Source organism: Cyanistes caeruleus, chromosome Z (assembly GCF_971803275.1).
Source record: "Cyanistes caeruleus chromosome Z, bCyaCae1.hap1.1, whole genome shotgun sequence".
NCBI classification, from domain to species: domain Eukaryota; kingdom Metazoa; phylum Chordata; class Aves; order Passeriformes; family Paridae; genus Cyanistes; species Cyanistes caeruleus.
The window spans coordinates 55,083,353-55,096,156 of NC_141732.1; the positions used below are offsets into that span (position 1 = coordinate 55,083,353).

General features: G+C 38.2%; 1 protein-coding gene across 3 annotated transcripts in view; it reads right to left on the reverse strand.

Annotated features, from left to right (window-relative positions):
* Positions 1-12,804, reverse strand: part of DOCK8 (dedicator of cytokinesis 8) — an 87,020-nt gene that overhangs the window by 17,259 nt on the left and 56,957 nt on the right. For all 3 annotated transcript variants that reach the window (XM_023943657.2, XM_023943659.2, XM_023943658.2), the window contains 10 exons: positions 11,355-11,468; positions 10,268-10,423; positions 7,443-7,582; positions 6,698-6,867; positions 5,243-5,388; positions 4,295-4,477; positions 3,549-3,684; positions 2,858-2,945; positions 1,082-1,178; positions 297-431 (listed from right to left, as the gene is read on the reverse strand). In XM_023943657.2, coding sequence (XP_023799425.2) covers positions 297-431; positions 1,082-1,178; positions 2,858-2,945; positions 3,549-3,684; positions 4,295-4,477; positions 5,243-5,388; positions 6,698-6,867; positions 7,443-7,582; positions 10,268-10,423; positions 11,355-11,468 — 1,365 coding nt within the window. The remainder of the gene's footprint in view (positions 1-296; positions 432-1,081; positions 1,179-2,857; positions 2,946-3,548; positions 3,685-4,294; positions 4,478-5,242; positions 5,389-6,697; positions 6,868-7,442; positions 7,583-10,267; positions 10,424-11,354; positions 11,469-12,804) is intronic.

Below are 12,804 nucleotides of genomic sequence, written 5' to 3' on the forward strand. Positions count from 1 at the left end.
CACCTTTTTATTAGTAAATCTTATATGTTTAAGAGTAGACTACTAAACCCACGAGATTATTCAGATTTAATTATTCCATCTTGCGTGGCCAGTGAAATAACCTTACAACTGATGCAAATATTGAAATCCTGCAACAACCCTACAGCTAATATAGGGGCTTTTGTATTTACAAATGCAAAATATATTTAATAAATGTCACAGAAGAGTAGTAAGTGAATGCACACAGCTCTGCTGTAGAAATGCTGTTCTATTAATTTGACTGGAAGCATGAAAATAGAAGTATATCAAGAGCATACCTTGGCAATGAGTGCTCTGAGTGTGGCAAAGCAATGAGTCAGGTAAGTGGTGCTCTGATCATAGCCAAGAGAATTTACCAGGACTTTCAAAACTCCTCCCAAGAGATTATCTCTGCATTCTGCTGCAAAGCTTGCCTACATAGGAAGGAGAAAAACAATAACTCTATGAGGTAATTCAGCAATGAATTGACACACAGGAATTGAAGTTCTGTTCCCCTGCCCATGAGACATTCAGGAGTTTAGAGTTTCCTCATTTTTAACATCGGCTTCAGAGAAGTTTCAAGGCGCTTTTGTAGTGACCAAGAAGACAGAGGGGGAAACGTCCCAAACATTTTCCAAGTTCCCAAGACTCTCAGCATCCAATCCTCAGTCAGCTTCTGCAGTGATTTTTGGAGTTCTAATTCTGTTCTTTCCAATCCTTCATGTATAATTTGGGTTAGGAACTGATCCTGTGGCGGGCAAGCACCATCCTTTCCCTTGCATCCTTGATATCCTGAGCATCTAGGCTAAACAGACATACTGGTATGTTCTGATCAAACCCACAACCAAAGCAGTGGGAAGACTAGATTCTATGAGTGATGTCATGTGAAAATAATGTCCAGTACAACAAAAGTCTAGCAGATAAATGCTTTTCTACTAACAGGTTTTCAAGCATGAAATTTTCTCCTCGCTACCTATGCAAAATATTTTGCATTGTCTAAGAAACAAAAGGAAAAAATAATCTTGCTTCCACTAGTTTCTGAGGGAGCAAGGATTGGTACTAAGCTACCTCTAGTGTTTCTTACCTGAATGATGTTCTCTTGCATATCAAGAATGATCAGGTTAGCTTCAGTTGCCAGGTTTCCACTGATCAGAGCTTCTTGGTCTAGCTCAGCTTTTGTTCTGCAAAGAGGAGTTCTAATTAAAGCAAGCAGAGGGTATCCCAAGTGTTAGATGACCTACTGTTTAAACAGAGGCAGAATACAAATGCATACCATTCTGAATGATCCCACAAGAGCAAACAATGACAACAGTGTTCAGAAGTGCTTCTTAAAAACTATGGATTTAAATTAGGAAAGCTGCTATCATAGAAGAGCAGTCACAAAAGGGACTTTTGAAAACTAGGCCTCTAGACAGTTTGGATAGATGCTTTTCTTCCTTAATAGTCATCTACATAATGGCTACTTAATAACATGTTCAATTGTTCAGTAAACTATGCTGTAGTTTCTGAATGCATTGCCTGTAGCAGGACACAAAACCCCAAAATGGAATAATGGACAATTGATCTGACAATTCCATTAAAAAAAAAAGTAAAAGTATAGACTAGACCAAAATGGAAATTGCTTCAGTGCTATAGAAGCATTGTTTAATGTAGGCAATGTAAAGTGTTGATTCCTGAGACTGTTGACAACAAAAGACAGCAGGTCCATACAGCAGTGTCCCAGGCTAAGAGAGAACTGAAATATTGATAAAAGACAGGAGATAGTGGTAAGGCAACACATAATACCTTCTTAACTGAGACCTAAGGGCAAAGTCTGGAACTCAGTTCCTCTGCAGCTGAATAAGTATAGGAGCAACTACTACAAAACTGCATTTTCACACATCCCTGCTATGCCAGAAACACAAAGAGGCATTTTTCTTTTTCCAAAGCTGCTCAAAAAGCTGCTGTTTCCTGGCTAGAGGCTGCTTTCTAGAGCTTGAGATTAAAGATCCTCTGACTTCAGCCGAAGTTCCTAAACTGCATTTCTGTGGCTGGAGCAACACCCTTACAATAATGCTTCTGAGTGGCTTCAAAACATGTAGCTGCTCTGCAACATTCATTTACCCAAAAATAAAACCAGAGGAGCAAAGAGCCATCCTTTAGTGCACAAACAGATAATTCTGAGGAGGGCTAAGAAAGGAAATCAGGGAAGTCATATGATTATTAACTACAATGACTCAAAGCAACAAAAGCCAGAAGGGACAAAAACCTCAGTGCTATAATAAGGGCAGAAATCCCAATAAGAGTAAGAGCTGTACAAATTTAATGAACTTTACAGGTTTTTGGACCATTTCCAACAGCCACTGAGCTCTGTACATTAACCATGCTGACTGGATCTTCTCTGGCATGAAACATGTAACTGTTGCAAAAACCCAAAGCATTATCTTCCCTGACTTCCAGCTAACAAGCTTCTCTGCATTAACACAGCATGTCAAACCTAGCTTAGCTGATTTAATGTGGCGAAACATATACCACTGTATATACTCAGGAGCCAAGAGCAACACCAAAATAAAGGTAGCAAGACTCTGTGGTGTATTTGATATGACCCTATCACTAACTAATGTTTGCCACACTATTAATAAGAAGGAAAAAAATGTGTAGATAGATATTTAAAATTCTCCTTCTAGTATTTGTTGTGTCATAGCAACAGTTGGATATTTCTGCTACTTAAACATTTTCTTTTTCTTTCTCTTTGACAGAAGAGGGAAAGGATTGAAACTACTGATTTTGTAATAAAATATCCTAGGAGCAAGAACAAAACATAAAAACCCCAAGCAGCTTGGTTCTAATAAAAGCAATATGCATTAATTAAATTACTTACTTATCTTGTCTCTCATTTGCCTGCCGCCACTGTGTCTGCTCCTTTCTCCAGCGCAAATTTTCATTTACCCCTGCTGATCTGTCATTCCCTAAGAGTGCAGCATATGTCAGAGGGATTAAAACAAAAGGGGACACCTGAAGTCTGATAGCTCACCAAAAGAAGGAGATATATTTCTGTAGCAGTCTGTCAGAACTAAAACCATTCAACTTACAGGTTCAGAGTTCTAGTAAAAAGACTCACCTTTTTTTTTAATGAGGATTTTTAGAGCATTAACTAGCTTTATCTCTACGCAGCCCTACAAAAACCAGCCCACAGATTATCCATTTATTAAATGAAGCAAACTTTTTCGCTATGAACAATTTGTTTTTAACAATTGTTTTGGTACTATTTCTTGGCTCTTGATTAGTCCCTAACAGAACTTTTTAGAACATCTTGAAATTTCTTTCTCAGCTTCATATTATTCATGTGAGAAGAGTTCAGTCCTAGCTACACCTGGGACAGTTGAAACCTGATGATATTTTCATCCATGGAAAACCTAGAATGGTCTGCAAAGGAATGGAATGTGGATTAAAAGGGAATGAAATGGACAAGGATGAAAATGGATAGTGTGCACAAACCCAACAAGCTCATTTATGTCTACAGCCACTTGAGCTCCTCTCAAAAGGCATGGGGGGACAAGGGTATGAAGTACCAGCTGGTATTCTGCAGCGCTTCATCATTTCTCCTCTGGCTCCTTCTCCTCTCAGTAAAGCCTCTTCTAATCGAGCTTTCACATCTCGTGATTTCTGGAGGGCTTGGGTGCTAACTTTATCTGAGCTTTGCTTGCCCTGAAAGTAAAGTTAAAGCAATCAACACCAATTCTTCCATTTTTGATTGTGGGATTAAATTATACCTCCAGAATGAGATACAACAGGAGAGACCTATAGAAGGGGCAGAAAGCAATGAATATGACTAATACATAAAGTGTATAAATGTTGCAAATGAGGAAAGATGTAGAATATGTAGTGCTAATAGAAACAAAGATGTAGTTCAGTACTACAGAGAAAGAAATTGAAGTTCAGACAGAAGGTTATTTAGTCCATTTAAGATAAACCATCTTGGAGAGAAGAGTGCTGACATCAAGTCCCTGCTCTTAAATAAAGAGTCATCCTTAGTGTCCTGTCCAGTACTTACAGGAGCTGTTGGCATAATTCTTTCAAATACCAAGGTAAAAGAAAAAAATTAAATTACTTAGGACACCTTCATAGGAATTCCTGAAAGTTTTGGCACCATTTTGCTTGAAGGCTATTGTCAGTTATTTTATCTGAACTAGTTTGTCTAGATAAGAAAAGTGCTAATTTAACAACTGTCAATAACAAATTTCCCCTGTACAGCTGGAATTTAAGTAAAAACATTGATCCAAACCAGGACGACAAAACAATGCTTTGTTTCACTTACCTTATATTCAAAGCATGAAACACAAATGAAGAGGAGATCTAAAATCCTGTTCAGCTGCATGGATGGAAGGTCTGCAACCCATTTCTGTATTAGGTTCTGATCAGCATTTTTCATGATCCAGAGAAAACAGATCAAAAGGTTGCGAGTAGTATCAGGACCTAATGTGGCACTCTGTCTGTAGGGCTAGGAACATATAAAGTAAATGTCAATTGAAAGGAAAAAAAAAATGAGAGGAAGGTAATTTGGGTGAAGTAATCTTCTTTAAATTTCATTGGAATAGAATGAACAGTCTCAGGACTAGAATGGAACAGTCTCAGGACTGGACTTCAGTAAATTTGACCTCATCCAGGTGATAGTTATTGTAATTTTGATTATATGTGTAATTAGAGAAAAGATCAGTAGAATGCAAGTGAAAGACTAAGAGAAGCATCAGTTTGCTACAGCTTGTATAATAATATCTTTTTAAAATGTAGAAAAAATTTCTACTATTTGCTTCCCTCCTGCCATGCAGTTGTGTCAGACAAATTGCATAGAAAGTAAAAAAGCACCATATGAGGAAAGATCACACATAGAGAAAAAGAAGCATCTGAATCCTGGATCCATGGATTCAGGTAAGACTGGAACTGTTGGGCTGACACAACTGGATCTGGATCTGGAAATCCAGATCTGGAAATGAGTCTAGGTTTGGTGTGGAAATGGAGATAGGCATGTGGGAGAAAAAAGCGAATTTTTCTTTACCATATTTTACGTATGGTAAAATAGCAATCAAATATCTAAAAGAGAATAGGAGAAGATGACACAAGGACTATGAGGGATCTGTTGGGGATGAAGGAAACAAAATGCAATTTATCATGACTGTAGCTATTAGTGGCAAGGATGGATAAAAGAAGAAAAAAAGGAAGATGAAAACAGATAGAAGCAAGGAGATTGACATAGCAGTGAACACACCAGTGATGCCAGCGGTATTCCAGAGTTCCTGATGTTGAATTGATTCCCTGCAATGGCAAGGGCCACGTTTTGGTTGATTGCACCTGAGGACTCTTGTTCTTCTTCCGGGTTTCCCGTACGTCCCTTTCCGCTCCGGATATCTGAAACTAAATTTGAAATATCTCATTGGACTGCCAGGAGCAATCCAGTTGCTTCTGCTCACATGTCACAGTTTTCCATCAGTCTGTAACCCAGCAAAACCACTGGCACCTCCATCCCTGGGATTGTTTGTCTGGTAGATGTACCAAGAAGTGAAGGAGGCACAGCATTAGCGAGAGAAATTGCAGCCATCTGCAAAGACTGACAAGTTATTCAAATACATAAAATACATAAAAGTTGGTAGCAAACATGAGATTATGTCTGAAGTTCAAAGCCAAGCCAGTCCTTTGTAAGACTTGGAACCACCCAGTTCTAGCTCATTTCAGTCAAGAGGATAAGCACAGAAATGAGACATGGATTTGGTAATATTCAACAAAGCATGTAAGGCTGCTAGGAGCTGACAAATCCAGTATTGCCTGCTGACTTAGAGACAAATTTTATTTCAGGCACCTAACTGCTTCTATTTCCTGCTGGTTCTTGACATCACTTTCAGCAAATGAAGTTATTTATACCTAAGTTTTGCAAAACTCTTGTCTGATTCTGAGCATCCATTTTGTGTTTTGCACGGTCTGTTTTTCAGAGAATCTGAGTGATCAGCTGGATTCCATGTGTTCAGAATGGAATCACAACTTCTTGTGACAGATTCTCAACGGAAGACACTCTAAAACCTAGGCATATTCATGCACCTGGGCTTCTTCATAATAATTCTTTCCATCTATGGTATAAGAATAATATTTAGATTAAAAGAATGGTGTGAGATCTAATTAGCCAGTGTAAAGTAAATGCTTTCACTGTACCCAATTGAAAGAGATAAATAACACTTTCATATTAGTAAGTTTTTTGTTAAGACATTTAAATGTGAAATATTTTCAGAACCAGTGACAAAAATATACTCTTCGAAGTTTATACCTTTAATTAATTAATTTTGATATCATGTTAATAGCAGTAAAAAAGCAACAGAAAAAGAGAATACAATCAAATTTCTATAATTGTGGTGTAACATGATGTCAGTATCACTATCAGTATTTTCACTACTATTAAATATATCTAGAACTAAATATTTTTGCAGACCTTGCAGGCTTAATTTGGAAGGTCATAAAACTTACACTAAGAGACATGCAGGAGTACTTAGAGATATATCTCTGGTCTACCACATCCTCATGAAGTGAGGACACTGAAGTTTTTCCTGTCTGTAAAAATCCAGCTTAATTTAAAGTAAAGAATATTCAGCCTTACTAGACTAATCTCTTATGTTTGGTAAATTATTTAGACAAGTCCCTCTTAGATGTTGAAAAATTCAAAGGCAAGAAGTCTTACTTGTAAAATCATGGAGTTGCGGTACTGAATCCAAAATTATACCAACCAAGGGGAGGTAAAGAGCTGCAATTTTAATCTTCACCTCCTTTTTGGAGCAACGTGGGTCTAGGTCATGGGAACTCAGCAGGCTAAGGATAGCACTGACAGCTTTTCTTTGCACCTTGCTAATCCTGTTAACAAAGAAACCGTCCATGAGTTCCATTCATGGATCATGCACAAATCACTTATAACTCAAGGATTTAATAAATAGAAAGGAGGTGAAAGAAATAATAAACACCAATATGCACTTGATATATAATCTCTTTGATTCTGAGCAGAGATTCATGTTTCTTGCTTAAATCTTGAATCCCCTTTACCACAATCAAAGAGTACCCAAATCATTCAAACTTCCCATAAAAAAATCATTGTGGTAAAGAGAGATGCTTAAGGAAAAGCATCAAACTCTGGTCAAAGTTTAGCTAAACACTTAAGTTCAAAGACAGAAGCATTTTAAAGGGAAGAGCAACTGAAATTTTGTGTTTTCCATTTATGTATTCAGCCAACACTACCACCACAAATACTATATTTTTATTCACCGGGAGGAACCTACTGCAGCTAAAACCACGACTGGGTCATTGCTATGTTACAGAGTGACTCACTGAAAAGACTGGGGGAAGCAGGACCATCCTGGAGTCAAACTATGGCCTTGCCAAGAGTAACAGCGTGACCTGATCCCATTCTAAAATCCACAAATTAGGGTACGCACCCCTCACTGTCTGCATCCAGTGCTGCTGCCAATTCAGTGAAAAGTAAGCCAGTCAGGAAGTGCTGCTGACGGTATTCGGCTGAGAGGTCAAACATACTAGTGATTTTCTGGTCCTGGAAACTAGAGCAGGAGCTGGAGTTCTGCAGAAATATATTTGAAGTGTTAAAGAATGATCACTGAAACCAAAGTTTCTTAAAGAGATCACAGTCAAAGTCTAACAGAAAATCTCTACCAGAGGAACCCCACAGACTTTGAAAGAAGGTTGGACATTTTGGAGGAAGACATTTGTATGTGAAATGAAAAGCATCGTATTTCAAATGAGTTGCTTGCTAGGATGCAATCTCATCCTTTCAATTAGTGTAAGCAACTAATTTTACACTTTTGGAGATATAAAATTCCTACCCTGTATTCATTAGTTTGGACAGGACACTAAGCCAAAATTTTCTCCATTCTTGTTCTTATTGTTGCAGAGCCGCCATTAGCTATCACAGAGCAATACAGTGCCTCTACATTAAGAGGGACTTTGGTGTCAGAAGTTGTTCACTGTGAGTTCTTCAGCATCCATGATGTCTAATATGGAAATAAGGTCAGGAAAGACATGTGGACAGTGTTTCCTTTTGGCCTGGAAAACCTTGGCTGAGCTTGCTGGCAGCTGGCATAATTTAGACCAGCCTTCAAACTGCTCTAACTTATGGCTGTGACTGATATACAGCCAGCCCAAGAATGGAAAGTTGCTGCTGTTTACATGCTGTGAACTTCTTAGCTTCTCCAATCACAGGTATGTGCCACAGGTCACCTGGAATGTTTTTGTCCCTTGCTCAGGTGAGCATAAGTCTTAGACTCTACTCCCCACTGCAGCTACTGGGTTTTATGAACACTCATAAAATTTTGCTTTTAATCTATATTCTTCAGTATTCCTTTCAATATTTCTGCCAGTCACCTGGGAATAGTCCCAGAGCCCAAACACAGTATACCACACAGTGGCAGCTATCTTCGACTATATTGGGTCAAATGAACCTCATGTCTCTTAACAACCCCATATTTGGGATGCATATGCTTTGGCCCACTCCCATTCAACCTCAAAAAAACAGGCACTGGCTGTACTATGTTTGTGTGAAATAATGTCAAAGCGAAGAGCATCCAGTTAAGTGAGCTTGGCTTCGCCCAAAAAAATTCAAAAGATTTATTCACAAGCCCATATTTCTATTGCAAGTGTAACTCAAGCTGGGCAGCACTCCTGCAGACAGACCAAAATTACTGCAAGGGTGGACAGCTAGTACATTAAATCATGCAAAGGCCACAAAAGCCTTATTGATTTGCGCAGGTTGCACATTATAGGTTACTCCTAAAGGAGAAAAGAGTTGATGATATTGCTTGAAGGAAAAACTAATTAAACTGGTGTCAGCCAAGCTCTGACTTGCTAAAACTAGTTACAAGACCTATGCTGATATTTTTTCTCCCCATAAGCAGAAGAGTCATATTTCTAGCTCTTTGGCATCCAGGATTAGTATTAACCAAATGTATTGTGACATCTGACTCTAAGATTTTGATGCTTTGATTTTAGGACCAGGAAAAATCTCTAGAAAATATTATTTACTATTATGAACCTGTGTCAATCCTAATTAGGTCATGAGATGTAGCAGTTATTAGCATCCAACCAATTCCTTGGCAATGATACTCAAAAAAGAAACCATGAGCTTGAACTGCTCCATTACTCAGACTGTTTTTGTACCTCCCATCACTTTTACTTTCAATTCCATCCCCTTGCCTCCAAGCATTGCAGCAATTATGGAGCATTGCACTGAAATGCTTCAACACAGTCCTGACCTCTTCAAGACACTGAGGTGGAAAACAGACATGTGAGCAGCCTTCAATAGGTTTGCCCCATTGTAGAAGAACAAGAAACCACCTCCTGTAGAGGAGAAGGGCACAAGACTGGCAAAATAGTGTGTTGTGTGCCAGTCAACAATTTATTTTTTTGATAATAAAAATGTGTTTGTGAATTCTGTGGTCAGGAAGGTCATGAGAACTCCTGACATTAAGGAAGTCTAGAGCTGTGTCGATATCAGACCATGTTTGGAAAAATTTCTGGAGAAATGAGATATGATGAAGATTGCATGGTCTACTCAGCATACCTTAGTGTTTCCACACAGAAAACAATAAAGTTCAAATAAAAAGGAGAACATTGTTCAAAAAACCACAGAGAAATCATGGACAAAGATATAACATGATCTGTACTACTGTGGTGGGGAGAAACCCTGAAGAAAGAACCCTGCTATTGGAAAAAGAAAGCACAATAATCCTATTTTAAGCAACATGAAGGCTCAACAAAAATTCACAATTCCAGGCTATTGAAAATTGCTGTGTATTAGCCACTAACTTAGTGGTACCATCTACTTCCACCTGGGAAGTAAGATATTCCATTAGAAGGCAGAAAGCATGCACTGCTGCATGACATAATTCTCCAAAGCAGATATTGAAACACGTCTTTGCGGTTGTATGTGGATGGGACATGGGTGTGCCTGTAAACTGGCCTTCAGAGCTGTGTTCCTTTTAGACTTTGTGCCTCCACCTCAACAGTCATTTTCAGTGTGTGTGTTTCCAGGGGAGCAAGCATGTTCAGCTTTAACTCCTGTAGATGCAGTTTTGCAGTAGTACCCCTGCAGCCTTTCCTCTTCTGTCCCTTTTTCCCAAACAGGAAATTTTTCTTCCTGATCCAATTGTGGCTGACTCTAACTTAAGTATTTGAATACAGAGCAATGTAAGTATTTTTCTACATGTGCCTCATGTGACATTCATGCAGTACCTATCTAATGAACAATCACCTGGGAGGACAAGGAGGGAGAGGGAGATGGTGGAGCAGATGGGGATGTCATGAAGAAGAGGTTCAGATTGAGGTAATGCTCATGGCTGCAGAGAATTCTCAGGAACTCAAGCCTCATGGAAATCAGGGTGGAGAGTGAATTCAGCTTGTTTGAAAGCTAGGAAAGACAAACAAAAACATGTCAAGTGATGGGCTAGTATTATTTAAATTACCATGTAGTGAAATATCCTGCTCTCTGAAAAGGACATAAACACTAGCCCTGTGTGCATTAAAATGCTCACTGTACCTAACTAGTTTCCATACATTAGCTGCTCTTTGTCTGACAGTGATGGTGTCTCTCTCCCTGCTCCCTAGCTGACTTACCAACTTCCCAAGAGATAACAAATTATTTCTTTCTTTTCTCCCAAAACAAAAATATACGGTATTTTTGTCTTTTGCATAAGACAAAAATTAAAAACAAACTGAATTTTTCTGACTCTGTGGCAAACTCTAAAATGTCCTGCTAAGCAACTCAGGACATCAGCAGTCTTGTAATTTCCCTTACCAGCAATGACATAGGTGAAGAAATTTGTGGAGATACCTGACGTACCTTTACACATACAGGTCACAAAACAGGTGCAAAATGCTCACCATCAAATACATAAAATTATTTCATAACAACATCCTGCATCACCATTTATTTTTCATTTTCAGACTTGTAAAGCAAGAAGACAGATGTATTACTTTGAGTGGCTCCCTGAAATATAAATATTGTCCTCACAGCACTCAGCAGGAAGAGTCAGAAAGTTCATCTGTACTATCTGCAGACCCTACTGCTAAGGGAAATAAAAAAGCAAGGGAAGAAAAGTGGTTCCATGGATGTTTTGCAGCAGAGCAAGCTATGACATTTCTGAAAGAGTCTTAACCTCCAATAATTTTTTTCCTGCAGATAACAAATCAAAAAAGGTTTTAAAATCATTGCATATGCAATAGGAAATAGGAGATTTACCTGGACCTTTAACACAACTCGAAGGATCTTGATGGATAAACTAATCAAACAGAACAAAACACATAAGCCAAATGGAATCCAAATCATGCATGGTGCCTACCTGATTACAGTAATGTTTGATGAGATTAAACACAAATCCTCGATCCATTAAAGAAATAAGATCATACAAGAAAAATGCCAGGCTGATATTAATTTTTTCTGCTTGTTCACTTTCCTTTAAAAAAGCAAAAAACACCAGTTATGATGTATAAACCTCACAAGTGGGACACTTTTTAGAATCATGAAAAATAGGTGTCAGCTCCCAGAACCATCTCAGGGAAAATACAGGACAAGATTGTCTCAGTTCTCAAATTCACATGATCTTGTTAAAATTGCACAGAATTACTTCTGTAAATTATTTCAACTGTTTCACAGAGAAATGTCATGGCATGGATGAACAGTTCATTTGTGCAGTCCTCTGGGCTGACAACACAGAAATGGAATTTGAGACCTGTTTTGAATTGCCTATTGGCTGCACTACTGCATATGACTTTTTTTCCTATTGAACATCAGAGAGTGCTGGTTTAGGAACTTAAAACACATAAAATATTAAGAAAAACCTGCACCGGCTTTGCTGATGGAATGCTGATGGATGATGGAATTTTAAGTGTAAAACTGATAGTAACAAAATACTGGTAAGATGAATCTGTGGAGTTCACCATCCAGCAGCTAAGCTCTTGTATGCTTGGAATTGGCCTGATAACCAGAGATACACAGCCTCCAGTAAGAATCACAAAGAACTTTATGTGCCCTCTAAAATGAGGCTACAGTTGCTTCAAACATAACAATTTAAATCACAAACTCCCAGTAGCCTATGTAGTTCACCAAGAAGAATTAGTGAAGATGCCTGAGGGATCTGCACATTTAATGCTCAAAACTGACAGAAGATGACTGAGAAAAATATTGCCTGTACTGACAACTCTGACTAGTGAGAACAGGTGTGCAGCACCTCAGGGTGGTTACAATTCAGTTTGTCATTTTTCAAGCTTTTTGCTGCTGTTCAGAAATATATATATTGCCTACAATCTGGAATTTGCACTGGAAAACATTTTTTTACAGTGAAGAATAAGCTACCTTATAGGGCAGGCAAGCATATGCCAGACATATCACTGTAAAAATCCAGGGCAATCTGACATGCTCAGCCATGTATTGAAACATCAATTATCACTTCTTGGATTTAAAAATCAGACAGACATTGCCTGTACTATTCTGTACACCTAACCAATGGCCCTAATTCCAAAAACACAACAGTGGAATTTTCACACCAATCTGGTTCTATAGGCTCATTCTATCAAAATGAGAATTAAATTAATGACCCACAAAAATCTTTGTATTTCTTGTGAGGAAGCTATAAACACTGATTTATTTGAAAAGCCTACAATTCTATTAAAGCATTTGTAATGTAACAACTTTTTATTTCCCAATGTATTTAAAAGCAAAAAGTCACTGATGGCTAAGGTAAGCATTTCTGTAGAAATTATTTCTCTGCACGTGGCTATCACAGAAGCACA